A 19,023-nucleotide genomic window follows, 5' to 3' on the forward strand; every position below is an offset into this window, starting at 1 on the left:
CCCAAGTTTGGGAAATACTGATCTAGACCATCCCTGACAGGTGTTTGTCTAACCTGCTCTTAAAAATCTCCAATTATGGAGATTCCACAGCCTCCCTAGGCAATTTATTCCAGTGCTTAACTACCCTGACAGGAAGTTTTTCCTTATGTCCAACCTAAACCATCCTTGCTGCAATTTAAGACCATTGCTTCTTGTCCTATCCTCAGAGGTTAACAAGAACAATTTACCTCCCTCCTCCTTGAAACAACCTTTTATGTATTTGAAAACTGTTATGTCCCCTCTCAGTCTTCTCTTCTCCAGACTAAACAAACCCAATTTTTTTCCATCTTCCCTCATAGGTCATGTTTTCTAGACCTTTAATCATTTTTTGTTGCTCTTCTCTGGACTTTCTCCAATTTGTCCACATCTTTCCTGAAATGCGCCCAGAACTGGACACAATACTCCAGCTGAGGCCTAATCAGCACTAATCAGAGCAGAAGAATTACTTTCCATGTATTGCTTACAATACCCTTGCTAAGACATCCCAGAATGATGTTTGCTTTTTTTTGCAACAGTGTTACACTGTTAACTCATATTTAGCTTGTGATCCACTATGACCCCAGATCCCTTTCCATAGTACTACTTCCTAGGCATCATTTCCCATTTTGTACGTGTGCAACTGATTGTTCCTTCCTAAATGGAGTACTTTGCATTTGACCTTATTGAATTTCAGCCCATTTACTTCAGACCATTTCTCCAGTTTGTCCAGATCATTATGAATTTTAATCCTATCTTCCAAAGCACTTACAACTCCCCCTAGCTTGGTATCCTCTGCCAACTTTATAAGTGTACTCTCTATGCCATTATCTAAATCATTGATGAAGATATTGAACAGAACCAGCCCCAGAACTGATACCTGTGGGACCCCACTTGATATGTCCTTTAGAAGGAAAGATAAGATACATCCTCTCCCCAATATGTAAAATCTCAACTACCTCCTAGTTTCCAATAACCAAAGCTGTCTCCCTGGTGTCCACACCACTAGTACTCTTTCCCAATACTTTGTCCTACAGTGCAATTATATTTTCAAAACAAAAATATAAGAAACAATGAAATGTTGAGGGTTAATTATTATCAAAATAACCAAACGTCACAAGACATAACTTGATTGAAATTGGGAGAGTAAGTGAGGAGATTGGCTTTAGGGGAGCAGTACTGAATAAACCCAAGTTTAGTGTGATGCACAGGAGCACTTGTTAGATCTCAAATAATTTCACCCAGACAGCAGGAGCCAATGTAAATGGCCTAGAAACCATGAAGTATCCATTTCAACCCAGGCCCAATTCTCATGGGCATTATGAGATCTGCATTTTTAAAACCAGGTCTGAATTTGCTTCAAAGTGCTGTGTTACAGACTTTATTCCCAGCTGTGACTGTCTCAGCACCTAAGAAATATGAATTTAATGCTGAAGGTACATGTGACGAGTAATCCAGTACTAGTAGGGATTCATTTTTGAATATTCCACAGCTGTATAAGAATTTCTGGCTCACTTCAATCATATGGCATAGCGTGAGTGGGGGGAAAAGCATACTAATTGAGTCTCCATCTCTTCTTGTCTCTTTGGATGGGACTGCCTAGGCTGAAATAAATGTTCATACACCCCAATGTCTTTTTAGCTAATCAGATATTCAGGAATTAAGATTTATAACATGAGGTCTGAATTAAGGATAGTTCTTACCTTACTAACATACAAAAGAAGATTTACTATATACATTAAAGAAAATATATGTAATAGAAAAATGGTAAAAGTTAAAAAATAAGATCCGAATTAATTCTTTAAATTAGAACATTTAAAACTAAATGCATACATTATCTTTCCAAACGCTATCAGTTGCTAGAACATTTTCAGTGCTCATAAGATTTTTTTAAAATGATCTCTAGATTAAAGCCAAGTTTAGAAAAAAACCATGTTAAATATACTAAAATGATTAAATACATTATAAAACTTCCTCTCAACACTTCGTTTTTTAAAAATTAAAAAATTCATGCTTTAAACTACAAAAGCATATTTTAAATCTAAACTTGTGGATTTTAAAAAAAATTACCAAACACTGTCCCTGTTTTCTCTTTATGAAATATGCATAACTTATTTCAATAAACACATCCTCTCAATAGGCAACTCTGTAGTTTAAGCTAATTATGCATGTGCTAGGTGTGCTTACTGGAATCCAAACAAATATATTTAAAAGCAGATGTTTTCTTTGGAAGATTATGTCAGATTCTTTCAGTCAGCTCCTTCTTCCAACACAGACAAAAAAGGTCTGTATATAGAGATACTGTACATAAACATTCCCTTACAGGCCCTACATACCAGACTCCGTAACTTAAAAAGACAATAGTTATACAATTTTATCAATCTAATGATGTGGGAACTCTTTTTAAGAACAATATTATTACTTACTCTGAAAAGAGACACATGATTAATAAGAAATACTATACACAGTAAAATTTAAATTGTAGTGTAGAATGTGACTTTTTTAAAATTAAAGACTTAAAACTCCAAATTGTCCCTATATATTTCCATTTCTAAAATATCTGGCTGATGTAGGTTTGGGAGAAAAGTAGTCCTTGAATTCTACAAGACTTAAAGGGAGGATAAATTGACCAACGTATTTCAGAAATGTCAAAGAAGTAACTGAGTAGCTGCATACATAAAAGGACTGACCTCAGAACTGAGAGACTCTACAGTCATTGATCAGGGGAAAGATAAGATGATACTTGGAAAGAATCAGACGGTTAAAGAATGCAATATAGATTTTAAAAGGAAGGTCAGGCTGAATTAATCTGATTAATTTCTTGATGTGACTGACAAAAGAAACTGACAGAAGTGAAACAGAAGACATAATCAACCTGGACTTAAAGAAGGCTTTTGTATTTAGTGTCACAAAAAGTAGTATGAAGAAAAGGAGGACTTGTGGTACCTTAGAGACTAACAAATTTATTTGAACATAAGCTTTCGTGAGCTACAGTTAGACTAAAGGTGCCACAAGTCCTCCTTTTCTTTTTGCGGATACAGACTAACACGGCTGCTACTCTGAAACCCGTCATTATAAAAAGTAGTATGTAAAGTTAGCAAGTATGATGGTGCTGGTAAAACTCAATTTGATAAAAACATATTGGCAGCTGAGGACATAGAACAGTGGGAAATAGTATAATGGAGGTGGCAAAAAGAGACTGTTGAGAAGACAAATCTTGTTCAGCCTACACACTGTACTAACGATGGAAAGGCGGGATCATGAAGTAAATAATACATAAGTGTATATAACATAAAACTGGAAGATTTCAGAGTAACAGCCGTGTTAGTCTGTATTCGCAAAAAGAAAAGGAGTACTTGTGGCACCTTAGAGACTAACCAATTTATTTGAGCATAAGCTTTTGTGAGCTACAACTCAATGCATCCGATGAACATATTATCCAGTGCTTCTAGCATGCTGTATGAATTCTGAGAGAAAGGTAGAATTAAGGTCGTATGCGTCATATTGGATAAAATGTAGTAATTATCTCAAAACCAACTATTATAAATCAGAAACTTCAGAGTTAAGTTTACAGTTAAGAAATCCAAACATGTTAATATAAGAAATCCACAATTAAGGCACCAAAACAACCACAACTCTGACCTGTAAGTGATGTCATGCAATAACCACAGGATTATGATTAAAGCATTTTAGTTGTCTGTGGTCCAGGATGAGATTTAAATGATTTTTAATTACACATTAGGTTTCTCAGATTTTTCCCCCTCGTGGCATCCCTATGGGCCTTGTCTGAATAGTAACTGTAAAGTACCTATAATGGTCTCATCCTGTAAGCCTCCACACATGGAGTTCCCATTGACTGCAATGAAAATTCTGCATTCAAATTACTTGCAAAATAGGCCCTGAATACTCAGAGAATATAGTTGCTGGTTGCAGATACCTCATTTTCCCAGAAAGGTAGACTGTTCCATTACATTTTAAAACAAAACAAAAACCAGTCTTCTCTGGTGGCCATGTGAACAGTCCTGGTTCTTTCCATGTCATAACCAGAGGAATCAAACCACTGCCTCCACCAAATATGGAAAGAATTTCTATCACCTCTGGCTCTCCAAAAGAATACTATCCCCTTTCTTCTCTAAGAAGGACCTTGCCACTGTCAGCCATGCCATAGTTACTTCCATGTTGGAAAAGTGCAATTCACACTGCTTGGGGGTGAATGTGGACACCAAACGCACAAGCTAAAATGCATTCATCATTCAACAACCTGCCTCTTAAGCAACAGACACCAGCATGGATATATTCCACTTGCTCCTTGTTTACTTCTGGACCAAATTCAAAGTGGTAAACAAACAGATACATTACACACTTAGGCTAGGTCTACACACAGAAGTTGCATCAACCTAATTTTGTTAAACTGGTGTGACTCTGTGTATGTATAATCATATCTGTTTAAAACTGGTTATAATATCAGTTTAACCTGCACCTGTAAATTTACAGGCATAAGCTAAACCAAGATAAATGTTGGAAAATCTCTAAGTGGCATTGACAGCATAACCAGCATTATGTGCCCCTCCCCCCCCCAAATCCCAGCACAGAAAATATGTCGGGAGCAAGGCCAAGAAAAAGGAGGCATTGCTTAAGACTACTTTGTGCTTTGATGATTTCTGGGTTTGCTAGGATCAGGCCTTAAAATTCTTAAAATGTATCTAAGCAACATGCATAATTACATGATATTTATGTAAAGTGCTTATCACCATGGTATCCGAGTATCTAGATGAGTATGGTATAAAAACCTTGACAGACAAAAACTAAGGCCTGGTCTAAACACAAAGTTGCACTGGTTTAACTAAAGGTATGTTTCAATTTAGTTAAACAAGTGCAACTTTGTGTGTGGACACCTTTATATCAATGTAAACCTGGAATCCACAACTGGCTTTCCAGCTTCTTTGTGCTGTTGGAGTGGCACAAAGCTGGCAGAAGCAGGGCCAGGATTGGGCATTTATTTTAACATTTTCTTGAATCATGAGAACTTCTGGTATCAGTACATGCTGTAGATTTTGGAAGTCATCTTTGGATAATATAAAAAGCAGTCTTTAAAATTCAGCAATATTCTCCTTCCATATAGACCTATTATCCTTATTCAGACAAAAACTGCATTGAACTTCACGAGGTATTTTTCCCCCTGTGTAACTAGTACAGAATAGGGCCATTAGTATACATTTCCAAATGATAAAAATAAGGTTCTTTATGGCCTCAGGCTATTGTAGAGCCCAAGACACCTTTTCATTGTAAAGAAAGGAGTCATCAAAACACCACTGAATTCTCCAGTTTGCAGTCAAAAAGAAAACTACTGTGGAACGTTCAAAATATGTCACTCCACAAGAATACTGTTCTGATTTTTACTGATACGAGTAATTGTATTTTATCACGGCAAATTTACTGGGTGATGGCTTCTAGAGTTTCCTATTACTTGTTTATTTCCAGAGTCCATAACACAGCTGCACGCTGAGATTTGGTTGGTAGGTGTGAAAATTCCTCAGAGGGCTCTTTATTGGCTCAGCAGGAACCTGAAGCACAGAGGCAGCCTTTGAATGTTCAAAGCAGTTTGCTGTAAGACTGATGGTTTCATTACTCCAGTTTTGCCTTCATTTTATTGCTGGATGACAAGGCTGAAAATGAACCTTATTCTTTATGCCTAGCTGCAAATAGTTAAAGCACGCTGTGCCTCAAAAAAAAAAAAGAGATGACGACCATATGGCTATTCCAAGGGCATGTGGAGGAATTTAAATTTGACCGCTTTTGGAGGGGCACGTTAAACAAACACATACACATTAAACCAGGGGTCGGCAACCTTCGGCACGCAGCCCATCAAGGTAATCCACTGGTGGGCCACGAGACATTTTGTTCACGTTGACCATCCGCAGACATGCCCCCGCAGCTACCAGTGGCCATGGTTCGCTGTTCCTGGCCAATGGGAGCTGCGGGAAGCAGCGGTCGGCACATCCCAGCGGCCTGCACCACTTCCCACAGCTCCCATTGGCCAGGAACAGCAAACTGCAGCCACTGGGAGCTGTGGGGAGCCATGCCTGTGGACGGTCAATGTAAACAAAATATCTCACGGCTCGCCAGTGGATTACTCTGATGGGCTGTGACCCCTGCATTAAACCACATCAATATACACAAATAAATTATATGTATAGAAATAAACAGCAGTGCACTCACCATTTCAACGAAAATCCATGCGCCATGGAGCCCTCTGAATAAATGTATCTACAAGTACTTGGCTGTGGTGGGGTCACAGAGCTCCTCTGGCCCTGGGGCCACGGAGGAGAGAAGGAGAGAGCTCCTCCAGCCAGGGCCAGAGGAGCTCACTCTCTCTCCCCGCTGCGGCCCTGGGGCTGGAGGAGTTCTGTGCCAATTACTGGGGGAGGGGGAGCCCTGTGTCCCTGCTTGCCCCCCTTTTGCATGTCCCTGAGCTATTCAATCATATATGCATTGTTGGTCCGTAGCCAGTCTGTATCTTCATGAAGAAGGTATCAAAAGCTTGGCTTTGTATAGTTTTCAGAAAACAAATATGTTCCCCCTCAACAATACAATACACACCAAACCCAAGCCATGTTTAAATCAATCTGCTGTCATGTTTGATTTTCAGCAATATACAATTGTTTGCCCAGACAATGTATGCTGTATTATTTGTGTTTTTCATAAAATGAAGTAATGTATAGGTTTCAGTAGGTATTTGTACATAGTGTAGACATAATTATAGTACTTATTTTGCATTACCTGAGAATGGTGCCATACATAAGTATGTGCTAGACTTTATATTATAAAACTATTTCTGAGGTTTTACACTCAATCTGAAAAAAGTATCCCTGAATGAAAATTGGTATACATTTTCTCATATGTAATGTAAATAAAATGATTGAAATATTGACCCCATTGATGTTAGCAGAAGTTTTGCCATTGAGTTCAACAGAGCCAAGATTTCAAGCAATAGATCCAAATAATTTATTTAGTTTAAAAGACATGGTAATTTACAGTTAGAGGAACAACAAAAGTTGTTTGCTGGGTTTTTTCATCTTTTCAAAATCAAAACAGCTTTGTTTATAAAATAATCATTAGTCCATAATACTGACTAGTTCACACTATTTTCAAAATCAAACCCAGTATTTACAGAAGTCAATGACTATGTTTAAAAAGTGATTGTAAATTCAGTGACTTTCTACAAGTTTTCTGTTACTACATACACATAGCATACTATTGATTAGTAATAACTAAATCTATATTAATACTAATTTATATTTATGTAAACTAGGGCTCTTGATTAATCACAGTTAACTCAAGCGATTGACTAAAAAAAAATTAATCATGATTAATCGCAGGTTTAATGGCACTGTTAAACAATAGAATACCAAATGAAATTTATTAAATATTTTGGATGTTTTTCTACATTTTCAAATATATTTTAGTCTGTGTTGTAATTGAAATCAAAGTGTTTATTACTTTTGATTACAAATATTTGCACTGTTAAAATGATAAAAGAAATCGTATTTTTCAACTGACCTCATACAAGTACTGTAGTGCAATCTTTGTCATGAAAGTGCAACTTACAAATGTAGATTTTTTTTGTTGCATAACTGCACTCAAAAACAAAACAAAGTAAAACTTCAGAGCCTATAAGTCCACTCAGTCCTACTTGTTCAGCCACTCACCAAGACAAACAAGTTTGTTTACATTTACAGGAGATAACGCTGCCTGCTTCTTAATTATAATGTCGCCAGAAAGATAGAACAGGTATTTGCATGGTACTTTTGTAGCTGGCACTGAAAGGTATTTATTTGCCAGATATGCTAAACATTCATATGCCCCTTCATGCTTCGGCCATCATTACGGAGGACATGCTTCCATGCTGATGACGCTCATAATTAAATTTGTGACTGAACTCCTTGGGGGAGCATTTTATGTCCCCTGCTCTATTTTACTCGCATTCTGCCATATATTTCTTGTTATGGCAGCTCGGATGATGACCCAGCACATGTTGTTCATTTTAAGAACACTTTCACTGCAGATTTGACAAAACGCAAAAAAGGTACCAATATGAGATTTCTAATGATAGCTACAGCACTGGACCCAAGGTTTAAGAATCTGAAGTGCCTTCCAAAATCTGAGAGGGACGAGGGGTGGCGCATGTTTTCAGAAGTCTTAAAAAAAGCAACACTCCGATGCGGAAACTACAGCAACCGAACCATCAAAAAAGAAAATCAACCTTCTGCTGGTGGCATCTGACTCAGATAACGAAAATGAACATGTGTTGGTCTGCACTGCTTTGGATTGTTATTGAGCAGAAACCATCATTAGCATGGATGCATGTTCCCTGGAATGGTGGTTGAAGCATGAAGGCACATATGAATCTTTAGCACATCTGGCATGTAAATATCTTGTGACGCCAGCTACAGCAGTGCCAAGAGAACACTTGTGACACTGTAAACAAGAAGCGGGCAGCATTATTTCCTGCAAATACAAACAAGTTTGTTTAACCTGAGCAACTGGCTGAACAAGAAGTAGGACTGAGTGGACTTGCAGGCTCTAAAATTTTACATTGTTTTATTTTTGAATGTAGTTTTTTGTATGTAATTCTACATTTACAAGTTCAATTTCCATGATAAAGAGATTGCATACAGTACTTGTATTAGGTGAACTAAAAAATACTATTTATTTTGTTTTTTACAGTGCAAATACTTGTAATAAAAAATAAATAAAAAGTGAGCATTGCACACTTTGTATTCTGTGTTGTAACTGAAATTAATATATTTGAAAAATGTAGAAAACGTCCAAAAATATTTAAATAAATGGTGTTCTCTTATCGTTTAACAGTGCGATTAATCGTGATTAATTTTTTTAATGGCTTGACAGCCCTAATGTAAACGTATCATAATGACTCCATTCCCATAAATCTTTTAACCTATATTACACAGAGAAGGCATGGAACATCTGGGAGTGAGCAAGTAGCAGAGACATATGAAGTGGACTGAATAAAGTAGCAGTGGAAAAGAGTATAAAGGTATTAGAAATAAGAAAGAAAGGAACGGATGAAGACAAAATTAACAGGGGATCAGGATAGGGAAAGAAAACACCCCATGGAAGTGCTCCAAAGACCACTGAATTTAACAGAAGCCACTGATTCTGTGGGCTTTGAATCACACCCAGGGAGGGGCGATAAACAGGAAGAGAGACATCACAATGGTGATGAAGAAGAATAAAAAGACAATTTGATGAGGTATTGTTGGGGGGCTACTCGGTGGAAGATACAGGGGTGTTGCTGTAGAGAGATTAGTTACATTAAACCGGCGGTTCCCATCACGATCAAAGCTCTGTTCTCCTTTATAATCATCATCTTGAAAATGTCAAGAGGTTTTTAGAGCTAGAAAAGTCATCCATTTTCATTTATTAAGCAGAATTTTAGTATACCAAAGGGACTATAAATAGATCCAATATGTGGCAATGATCACCATAACAGAAAGAAAATGCAAATATTCTACAACAGATTTTTGCCCTAAACGAATATAATGAATAAAGCAATAGGATATCAAACCTGCTCAGTTTAGACTACCCATAACTGATTATTGCCCTTGGGTATTATTGCGTTCTGGCTATCGATATTCATTTGTTACCTCAGATATAAAAAAAATCACTTTTAGCCTGTTAAAATGTAGGTCTTTCATAAAACAAGATGTATACTGATGATTTAAACACAAAGTGGAAACAACTACAAGTTCTGTAATTCAGTATGGACTAGGGGCTAGCTTGCAGATTCTTCATTGCTCAAGAGATTGTGATTTGGTTGATAACTGAAATGACAGTAATTAGCTGTGAGATTTTCCAATCTTACTATGTAGGCAAAACACTAAATCCTTTAAAAGGCTAACTGTTGAAGGAGGACAAAATATAAAAGTCCCAAAGGAAAAAAAGAATTACAACAAGATTAGAGTTGATCTATGCATATCTCTGAAGAAAGGCCAGAGAGAAGCACTGAGTTTGTAATTTCAAACTATTCTCATTACTATCAAGGTGTCTAGATTATGTCACTGGTGCTAAGCAGAAAATGAAAGGCAAGAAGCAAAGTGGTTTCATGTTAAAACAGAAGAAAACTAAGAAATGTGCAATTGCATGGGAGGCCCACTCTCTTAAGGTCCCAATAGGCAGTAAGAAAGAGCACCAGCATAACTGATTAAGGTGGTACAGATAATTGAAGATGTAATCATACTCAAGGGACAGGGAAGTGTCATTTATATGAAAATCTGAATTCTGCTAATTAAAGCTATACAAAACCTTTCTATATACCAGCATTATAAAAATGTGATTATATCTGGTATAACAAAAAGGGAATAAAGGAAGAGAAAAGAAACCACCAATGTAGTGGAATATTTTCATAAGTTGACTAGAAATATGGGGTTCATGACTGTAACTTTGCAAAAGACCCCTGAAAAATTATAGTGTGCAATAGTTGTGATTCAACTACTAAAGAACAACTGCAAAACGTCTGTCATGGCCAGAGATAGATGGTGGTAAAGGGAAAATCATCCACAAAAGGAAAAGCTGCAAGCTTCAGCCTCCCCTTGCTTATATCAGATTAAAAATCAGGATGGACTCTACAGATATCAGTGGAATATTACTACTGTAAAACTGGCATAAGTGAAAGGTGAATCAGGCCTTGCAATTTTCTTGCATTTTTGAACATGACTTTAAATGTATTCTTATGCTGATGTCAATCAAGATTTTTCTACCATGCCATTCTAAAAAGCCCTGTCTCCTCTTAGCATCTGCAGGTAGCAGCAAGAGAAACCTGAGACTTTCCAAAATGCCAATTCAAAACTGAGGGAAATGATAGCAACTATGCCAATACTATATTAATATAATTATAACAGAAAAATATAAAATCAATTTCTTCCAGCAGTTCTTGACATATCCATTGCTTTGAGTGAAATCTGCATCAGGACAATGTAAAGTAAGTCCATGAGAAGGGGATGGAGAAGGAGAAATTAAACAAATCAAAGTGATATAATGGGAAAGAACAAGAAGTATGAAGGAAAAGAGTTAAAAATAATGGAATGGCACAGTTATATGCAAGGCCTTGAGTTTTCCAATTGTATACTAGGTGGAAAAATGGGGTTCTCATATAAAATTCAAATGCTAGCAGTTTGCAAAATCCATCTTTTTATCACTGAATTTCTAACTTCAGCATATCCAAAAAAATTAGTATATTTAAAATACACAATCCAGATGATTTTTTTACCCATTTACAATTAAACTGAAACACCACCACTCCAATAAACACAGAAAAACAGAGTTCAGAACACTGAATTATAGTTTTTTTCATGTAACAGATTTGTTGACTATGATGATGTTAGTTTTAAAGATAACTTGGTAATAGTTATTTTAGAAGTAAGACCTACACTCCACATATGGATCTTTCAAGTATGTCCTTCATTTTTCTTTTTAAATATAACTAAATGTTTTATTCAGCTCAGCAAAGTTTTAACTAAAACTTGACTGTAAATGAAACAATTAAATGTATAAGCTAATTTCTTTTTTTGGAGTGACTTCAGCTTATGCTATGACTATTTCAAAGGCTCCTTTCAACTGCTGATATTGCTCGGGCTAGAGACTTAAATAAAGCCAGCAAAAGTGATGCAAAAATGTTTAATAAAAACAATGGATGCACTTAATTATTATTCTGGTTACTGCTAAACTGACTTCACCTTTAATGAGTGTTTAAGAGATGCACACAAGCATATAGGTAAGACTGTTACGTCTGTGGGTTATGTTAACCAAGACTGTGATCCATTTTATTTGAATGAAACCAAGATGAGAGCCTTTTTTAGGAAATTTCATGGCCTACTTTCTATTAATAAAGGCCATATTCCTTTCCCATTGTTTAACATGATGCTTACTGGCTTTAATGGTGCTGACACATGAGAAACAGAGAAAAAGTACAGCATTTACTTGGGAAAATGATACAGTGAGGTGTCTGATGAGAAACACCCAAAATGCAGTTGTAGAAGCTGTTGGGTATATGTGAGAATAATTTATTACAAAGAGGGTGTGTGCCGATAATCCATAACATGGACACACATTCCCTATTGCTTCTACTCTTTACATATCTAAAAGCAAGTATCAAACACGGTATTCTTTGAGAACTAAAACATACTATACCCATTTTTTATTCTTACCTGTAACAGGGCTGCAAACAAATATACTGCTATAAAAATTGGAGTCAAAGAGGTATGACCACTTTTCATTAAATGGATGGTGTACAAGAAAATTAAATGCCCAGGAATCACCAAAAGGAGAAGAACTTGGGCTGATTTGTTATTTATTCCTGTAAATACAAAAAAAATGCAGTTTAGCCCTTTGAAAGCTGGAAAATATTTTTATCAATAATAGAAGGGGTGCAAATTGTACCCTTCTGGTAGGGCATGCATGATTTTCACCATCAAATTCCCTCAGAGTTTCTTCTATGTTTAGTGTCTGCCAGGGGATCAACAGGACCCCTGCCAGCAGAGGCTGCTGACAGTCTGCTCTGAATCAGACCATCCCCTGGCCACCTTGACTGGGTTCCTTACCTAAACATTACCACCCACTTTTAATTGCAGTAGGCCCCTATATGTTCCCTCAGAAGAGGCAAAGTTTTGGCTACCTTTACCTTTTACATAAGTCCCTCAGAGGACTTTTTATATTGCTAAGCAGTAACTTCACATTCACCTATTTTTTTATTTATTATTTAGAAGTACATTTAATAAATATCAAAGAGCAACAGAAGCTACTCAAAAATCAACTCTTACCAAAAGCTATCACACATTTACAAATGGTACCTTCTGTTTTAAATTTAAGGAAAAACTGTGGAAGTCAGAGCAACCATTGTGTGGTTGATAACAACATGACTCGAAACTTCCCATTACAGTATCATCACCTGGATGGAATAAAACCATTATGACTTAGGCTAACAATGTGAAGCAGGAAATAAAAAGTTCTCAGCATCAGGGTAAAGTTTCAGCTACAACACTGTCTGCTGGTTTATAGAACAGTACTAGATAGCTGAAGGATACTTTTCCCAATTAGTAGTAAAGAGGGTGGAGAGAGTCGGGAAACAAAACAAGTTCTGGGAGAATCAAGTCTTAATATGATTCAATTCCTACAGGATAGGCTGACATATTACAGAATTTACACTTGAATGAATGAAATTCCTTATTAGCCAAGCAAAGCAAGGCTCTACACTCAACTTGATGGCATTTCTTTGCTTCTCTGTACATAAAGTGATAATACCACATCTGATCATTTCCAAAATTTAAGGGAGTGGACAGAACCTTATTGATTTTTGGGGAAAACTGGAAAACCAGAAAATCTCAGCTTAGAGGAAAGTCGGACTACCTGGTGCTGTGGGCAACGGAATCTCTGCTGCTGCCTACACATATCAGAGGAAACAGCATAACTTGCTGTATGGGGAGACTGAGTAGCTAGGAGGCTAACAGACATGAAAGCATGGGGGGAAGGGTTTTTGGGGGGGGTGAGAGGGGAAGGTGGGGACTAGGGGATGGAGGGGGAAGCAGACACCTGAAGGCCAGTGGGTGGGTGATGAAGTGGAGTTGGGAATGGGAGGTAAGCAAGCATTCTAGAGGGGAGCAGTGGTCATGGTGAGGAAGCAGGGATCACGAAGTGGGAGTGGTGGTGGTGATAAAGAAGGAAGGACCCAGAGAAGAGGGTCCAAGAGAGTCAGTGGGTGGGTTTGGGAAGAGAAAGCAGAGATTATTTATAATGAACCCAGTATTTAATCAGCACACTCTCCACAAATACTGGAAAGAGAAGGACACTGTGTGCATGTGCGTTGACTCCCAGCCAGGACTTGACAGCGAGGGTAAACGGGGTGTTGGTAGGGAACGGGAGTGAACTTCTGAGGTTGGATGGGAGAGAAGTTAATGAGTTACTGGAGGATAAAAGGACAAAGCAGCTCTGAGTGCAGCAGTTTGGGGAGTGACTTTAACCCCTCTTGACTTCCATCTCTGCCCCTCAAACCCAGTTACACTTCTCCCACTCCAGCCCTATACACGACCTCCCTACCGCCCAATTGTTACAGATAGAGGAATCTTTCATTACTGTCTACCTATCACAGCAACAGCTGAATATGGTGCCTACTTTCATTGGGTGTACAGGTCGGTCTACAGAAGCAAAAAAGAGTGCAACAATCTAGTTGCAACAATTAACAACCACCAACACATACCTGTACCATAATAGGTTCTGCATGGGTAATAGCAACCCTTTGCTTCTTCTGGCAACTCTCCAGGAATGCTATGTAAATGGAGGTAGGTAGAAATTCTGCTAGCTTGAATTGCCACTAAATTACCACCAATACCTGAAACGGAAAAAGAAGACATCTTTCACTGATTCTTCTCAGACAGATAACAATTTATCAAACTTTTATCAACTGCTATTACACCCATCACACGGTACAAAGGTCAAAAGGTGAAAACATCTTCACCATGGAAATTTATGATTCTGCTTCTACTCAGGCCAACACTAAACACAATATGACTGGAAGACTCAGAACAAAATTGAACTCAGCTTTTGCCCAGATTTGATTTTCATGGAGTCATAGATATTTAAGGCCAGAAGGGACCGATATGATCATATAGTCTGACCTCTTGCACAACGTAGGCCATAGAACCTCAGCCAGTAATTCCTATATCAAGCCCATACCTTCAGTTTAAGCTATACCACATCTCTCTAAAAAGATATCCGGTCTTCATTTAAAGACTAAATTGCTTTTGGAACCAATGCAAGAGAGCCATGATACCCTTAGAAGCATGAAAAGGACTGCATGCTGGTAAGGCAGTTTAATGGTTGCAGAATTCTATGGTCAGAGAATTCTGACTATTCATCTGCTGGAAGCCTGGATTCAAGAATTTTAAATCCATAATTGTCTTTGGAAATCAGGTATAGGTAAATAGAGAAGTTTTATATTATCCATCTTTATATTAAATTTTTCCAAATGATCTAATTTTTCATCACTTTTCCCTTAAGGAATGAAAGCTTGACTATTATAAATATATTAATGTATTGGACAATAGAGTAGAATGTACCACTTTAAACCATCAAAGATCACTCCGCTCAGGATAATAACTAAAAATGAGGGAGGGGGCAGAGAGTTTGATTCCAACAGCAGGCAGCTGATGAGAGTGGTATTTATTGTGGAGGCTCTGGACAATAGTTAAAGAGCTAAGGACACTATAAAGGGAAAAATATGAGAAAAACCTTGTATTTAAAAAAACACTTAATCTAATCTAGGACCACACACCCCAGATGTCTTAAGCATAATCAGATGGTTACTGCATAGCTTTGCTACTGGGCAGACGTTAAGGTTGTCTGGCTGCATTAACTGTGCATATCTGTACTTTAACATGTTTGGAATTCTTTTAAGTGAAATCTTAATGCTGAATTTCCAGTACTTGGTTTAGAGATGAAGACAACATCTCTAAATTTTTTCACCCTTAAGTTGTAAGTTCTTTCAGACGTAACTATTTTAATGTAGTTATTTTTGTCATGGAATACTGTTAGGATATCAATACTGAACCTAGACTCTCGAGGTTCTTAGGCAGCATACTTAGCTGTTGAACCATGACAGAGCACTTAAACACTACCGTGGACCAACAGCTTTAGTCCTAAAGGCCTACAGAGCCACAGCAACCAAACAACAGGCCTCTGATTGGATGGACAGGCAGTCCTCTCATTGGGAGCCTGGATAATACAAAGGCCCCAAGAGGAAGAGGAAGCTGTCTGAGCAACAAACCACTGCCTGCTCACTGCTGCCTAGATTGCCTCACCTGACCCTGCCTTGCTGCCTCACCCAGTCTTGTCTGACGACACTTTGTTGCCATGCTGCCTTGCCTCTGTAACCTGCTAACCCAGTCCCTTGGATTGGATCTTCCAGTTACTGACCCCTGCGAGAACTCCAACCATTGCCCCGTACTGCCTCTGATACCAATCAACCTCTTGGCTAACCAACCACGCGCACACACTTTACTTCTTTGGACTGGCCCATGGCTCACCTCTGTAAGATTATTCTGAACTTAATTTTATTAGTAGTATTTTGCCAAAATATTTTAAAATAGAACACATTTGAAGTTAAGCCACTATATATAAGAATAGTGTACAGTGTATATATATTGTCAGTATAAAACAAAGTAGCTGCACCATACCAGTATAATGCCACATTTCTATGCAACAATTCTGGTGTTAATAAACCACAAGAGCATAGCCTCAAAATGGTAAATAGTTTTTTAAAAAAGTATTCTGAAATAAATCTATGGAAATAAGAGTCATAGGAAAGAAAATGACTTCTTCTGAAATTAAATAAAGAACCTCAAAATGTTTGGATAGCATTCAAAACTAAGATGTTTCTTTGAAGCTCTAAATTCAAATAATAGTTTGTAAGCAAACAACAAAAAATGTAGATGATGTTCACAATTCTGATAGGAAGATAGAAGTTATGTCAGGATAGAGATAGAAAGGACAAGACACAACAGAAAACTGAGCTGCAATTAATCAATCAGAAATGTTCTTATTTCCCCAATTCCAAATTTCTGTTAATGGGATTCCACAAGGACACATCCAAAGCGAGGGTAGGGTTGTTGTTTTTTTGTTTTGTTTTTCAATCAGGCTATTACTGCTGAATCCACTTGGAAGGAGACAAACTATTTCTGTAGGGAATCTGTAGAGCTTCTGAGCAGATATAGGAGTTTGATCTCTAGAGTTAGGCCAGTTCCATAATCTGGTGAGCAGAGGAGTAAATAAACAAAGTTATTCCCTTGTCTGCCCTCATCCAGGAACAGGAAAAGCCCTGGAAATTCTTCTTTTCTTACCTTCATGTTTCATTACAAAGAAAAATGTTTCCTGCAATGTAATTCCAAATTTATGGAGAAACCCTTCAGGGAGTCCCTGAGGCTTAAAATCCCATCTTGGAGCTTGAGGCTATTTCCCCATTTTGGGAGGAGCCAGTAGAAATCAAGGGGTGAAAAAGAAAATGAGCACCTGAAGAGAATTAGATCTTTAGAGGCTAAAGATGTTGCTGTAGTGGTCTTAAGGGCTGAAGAAAAGCTTATCTCTGGAGACCACATGAAGAGCTGGGAAACTCTCCGGGAATATTTATAGACACCTTTTTAGTGGGAACAGGAGAGGAACATCTGAAGACAGTGTGTGTTCGGAGAGGCTGCTTAAGACTTCAAAATCTCCTCCCCTCCCCGCCATCTTGAAGATTGCTGTGAATAAAAATCTAAGCTAGCCTTTGAAAGGCAGTTCTATCTTGCTGCTTCTAGAGATGTAAAATCCAGGGTGACACAGGAAATGGATATAAATAACTTCCTGAAAGGTATAAAAATCTTGCATTGTGATTGATTGCCTCTTGCGTCAACAAATTTATTAAAAAGAAAGAGTAATAGAGGGTCTGAAGCTCTGTCCCTAATTAATAACAATGGAAAATGAGAAAGGCCAAGGTTAATATTGAGGAAAATGACTTTCTGCCTCTTTGGAAGGATAATACACAACTGACTAGGGGATAGACATGCAGACTGGTTTGTGAAATGTGGTCTCAGATGTTAAGCCTTTGAAAGATGGCTATTTATCATCATCAAGTGTCTTTGCATCCTCCATGAGCCATGTCTTAGAGGAAAACAGAAAATTGGTTTGAAAGAGGAAATAGTGGCCTTTGATTAAGGGAAACCTGGTAGAGACCCTGTTTTGATTTATTTTTTGCCTTCCTCTGCAGCATGGGGCTTGAGTCACTTGCTAGTTTGAACTAATAAATAGTGGATTCTCTGTAACTTGAAGTCTTTAAATCAAGATTTGATAACTTCAGTAACTCAGCCAGAGATTATGAGCCCATTACAGGAGTGAGTGGGTAAGCTTCTGTGGCCAGGAATGTGTAGGTCAGACTAGATGATCATGATGGTCCCTTCTGGCCTTAAAGTCTATGAGTCTATAAATTGACACAGTCCCCCAGGACAATGAAAAGAGCAAAGAAATGGTATCCAGTTATCAAGGAAAGCTGACAGTATGGCCAAAGTGGTTAGACAGAGACTCTTTTCAAAAAAGTAAGCTGTTCACTTTTCTGTTTTCTCTGCAAGTAAGCTGAGAATGTCTTATCTTGTTAGCTTCTGAGAAATACAAAACTAGATGTTAAAGTAATTCTTTTATTTTAATACTATTTCTCTGTTTTTAAATAAATCTTGCTAAGATGACTGATGTATAGTTAATTTTATGCAGAGAACTCTGTGAACTCTAAGGAGAAGTACTGAAGAAGTTTCTGGAACCTACACACCTCCTCCTCAGTCTTGATCAAGGGACCTGGACAAAGGTGTCCTATCCCAGCGGCTTGTGTTGTCATTAGGCTTCTTCAGGCAAACACAAGGGGGAGAAGCTGATGGACCAAACAGGACATGAGAGGTGGGGGTTTTGGTCACAAAGTCTTTCCATTTGTCTGGTGATCATCAAGTCATATTTATCAGTTTTGAAAATATTTCAGATTTAATTATCTAAATTCTCATCAGCTACAGAGTTAAGGATTTTAAAGTTATTCATACCTTAAGAGTATCATTCCCAAATGGAAAGGTATTTTTCTGTAGTAATATTCAATTTGTTTCTTCTCATAGCTGCTTTTTTTTACCATGCCCATGAAATTACTCAGGCAGTACCAGACTAATTACATCACCGAGGGTAGCAGAAAACCATTAAAAGATACAATTGTGTAGATTAACAACATTAGAAAAACAACAGGTTGTCAATTCACCAAATTACTGGTGTGAATCCTTAGCTTTAGAATGGACTCCTTTTTAGTGCCTGAGGCTGTAAAAGCCCTGTAATTGATAGCATTAAGAAATTATCTGCAGGTATACCTATGTACTGCTTCAAAGCACAAATTTATGTTTATTTTAAATCAGAAATATGTTTCGTGAAAAAAAATTA

The 19,023-nt window shown here is 37.6% G+C and overlaps 1 protein-coding gene across 2 annotated transcripts in view; it reads right to left on the reverse strand.

The window, feature by feature from the left end:
• The window catches only part of SLC41A2 (solute carrier family 41 member 2), a 99,859-nt gene that overhangs the window by 16,026 nt on the left and 64,810 nt on the right, over positions 1-19,023 (reverse strand). For both annotated transcript variants that reach the window (XM_077828686.1, XM_077828675.1), the window contains exons 9-10: positions 14,288-14,419; positions 12,243-12,391 (exon numbers count right to left, since the gene is read on the reverse strand). In XM_077828686.1, coding sequence (XP_077684812.1) covers positions 12,243-12,391; positions 14,288-14,419 — 281 coding nt within the window. The remainder of the gene's footprint in view (positions 1-12,242; positions 12,392-14,287; positions 14,420-19,023) is intronic.

The sequence above is a fragment of the Eretmochelys imbricata genome, chromosome 1 (assembly GCF_965152235.1).
Source record: "Eretmochelys imbricata isolate rEreImb1 chromosome 1, rEreImb1.hap1, whole genome shotgun sequence".
Taxonomy (NCBI): domain Eukaryota; kingdom Metazoa; phylum Chordata; order Testudines; family Cheloniidae; genus Eretmochelys; species Eretmochelys imbricata.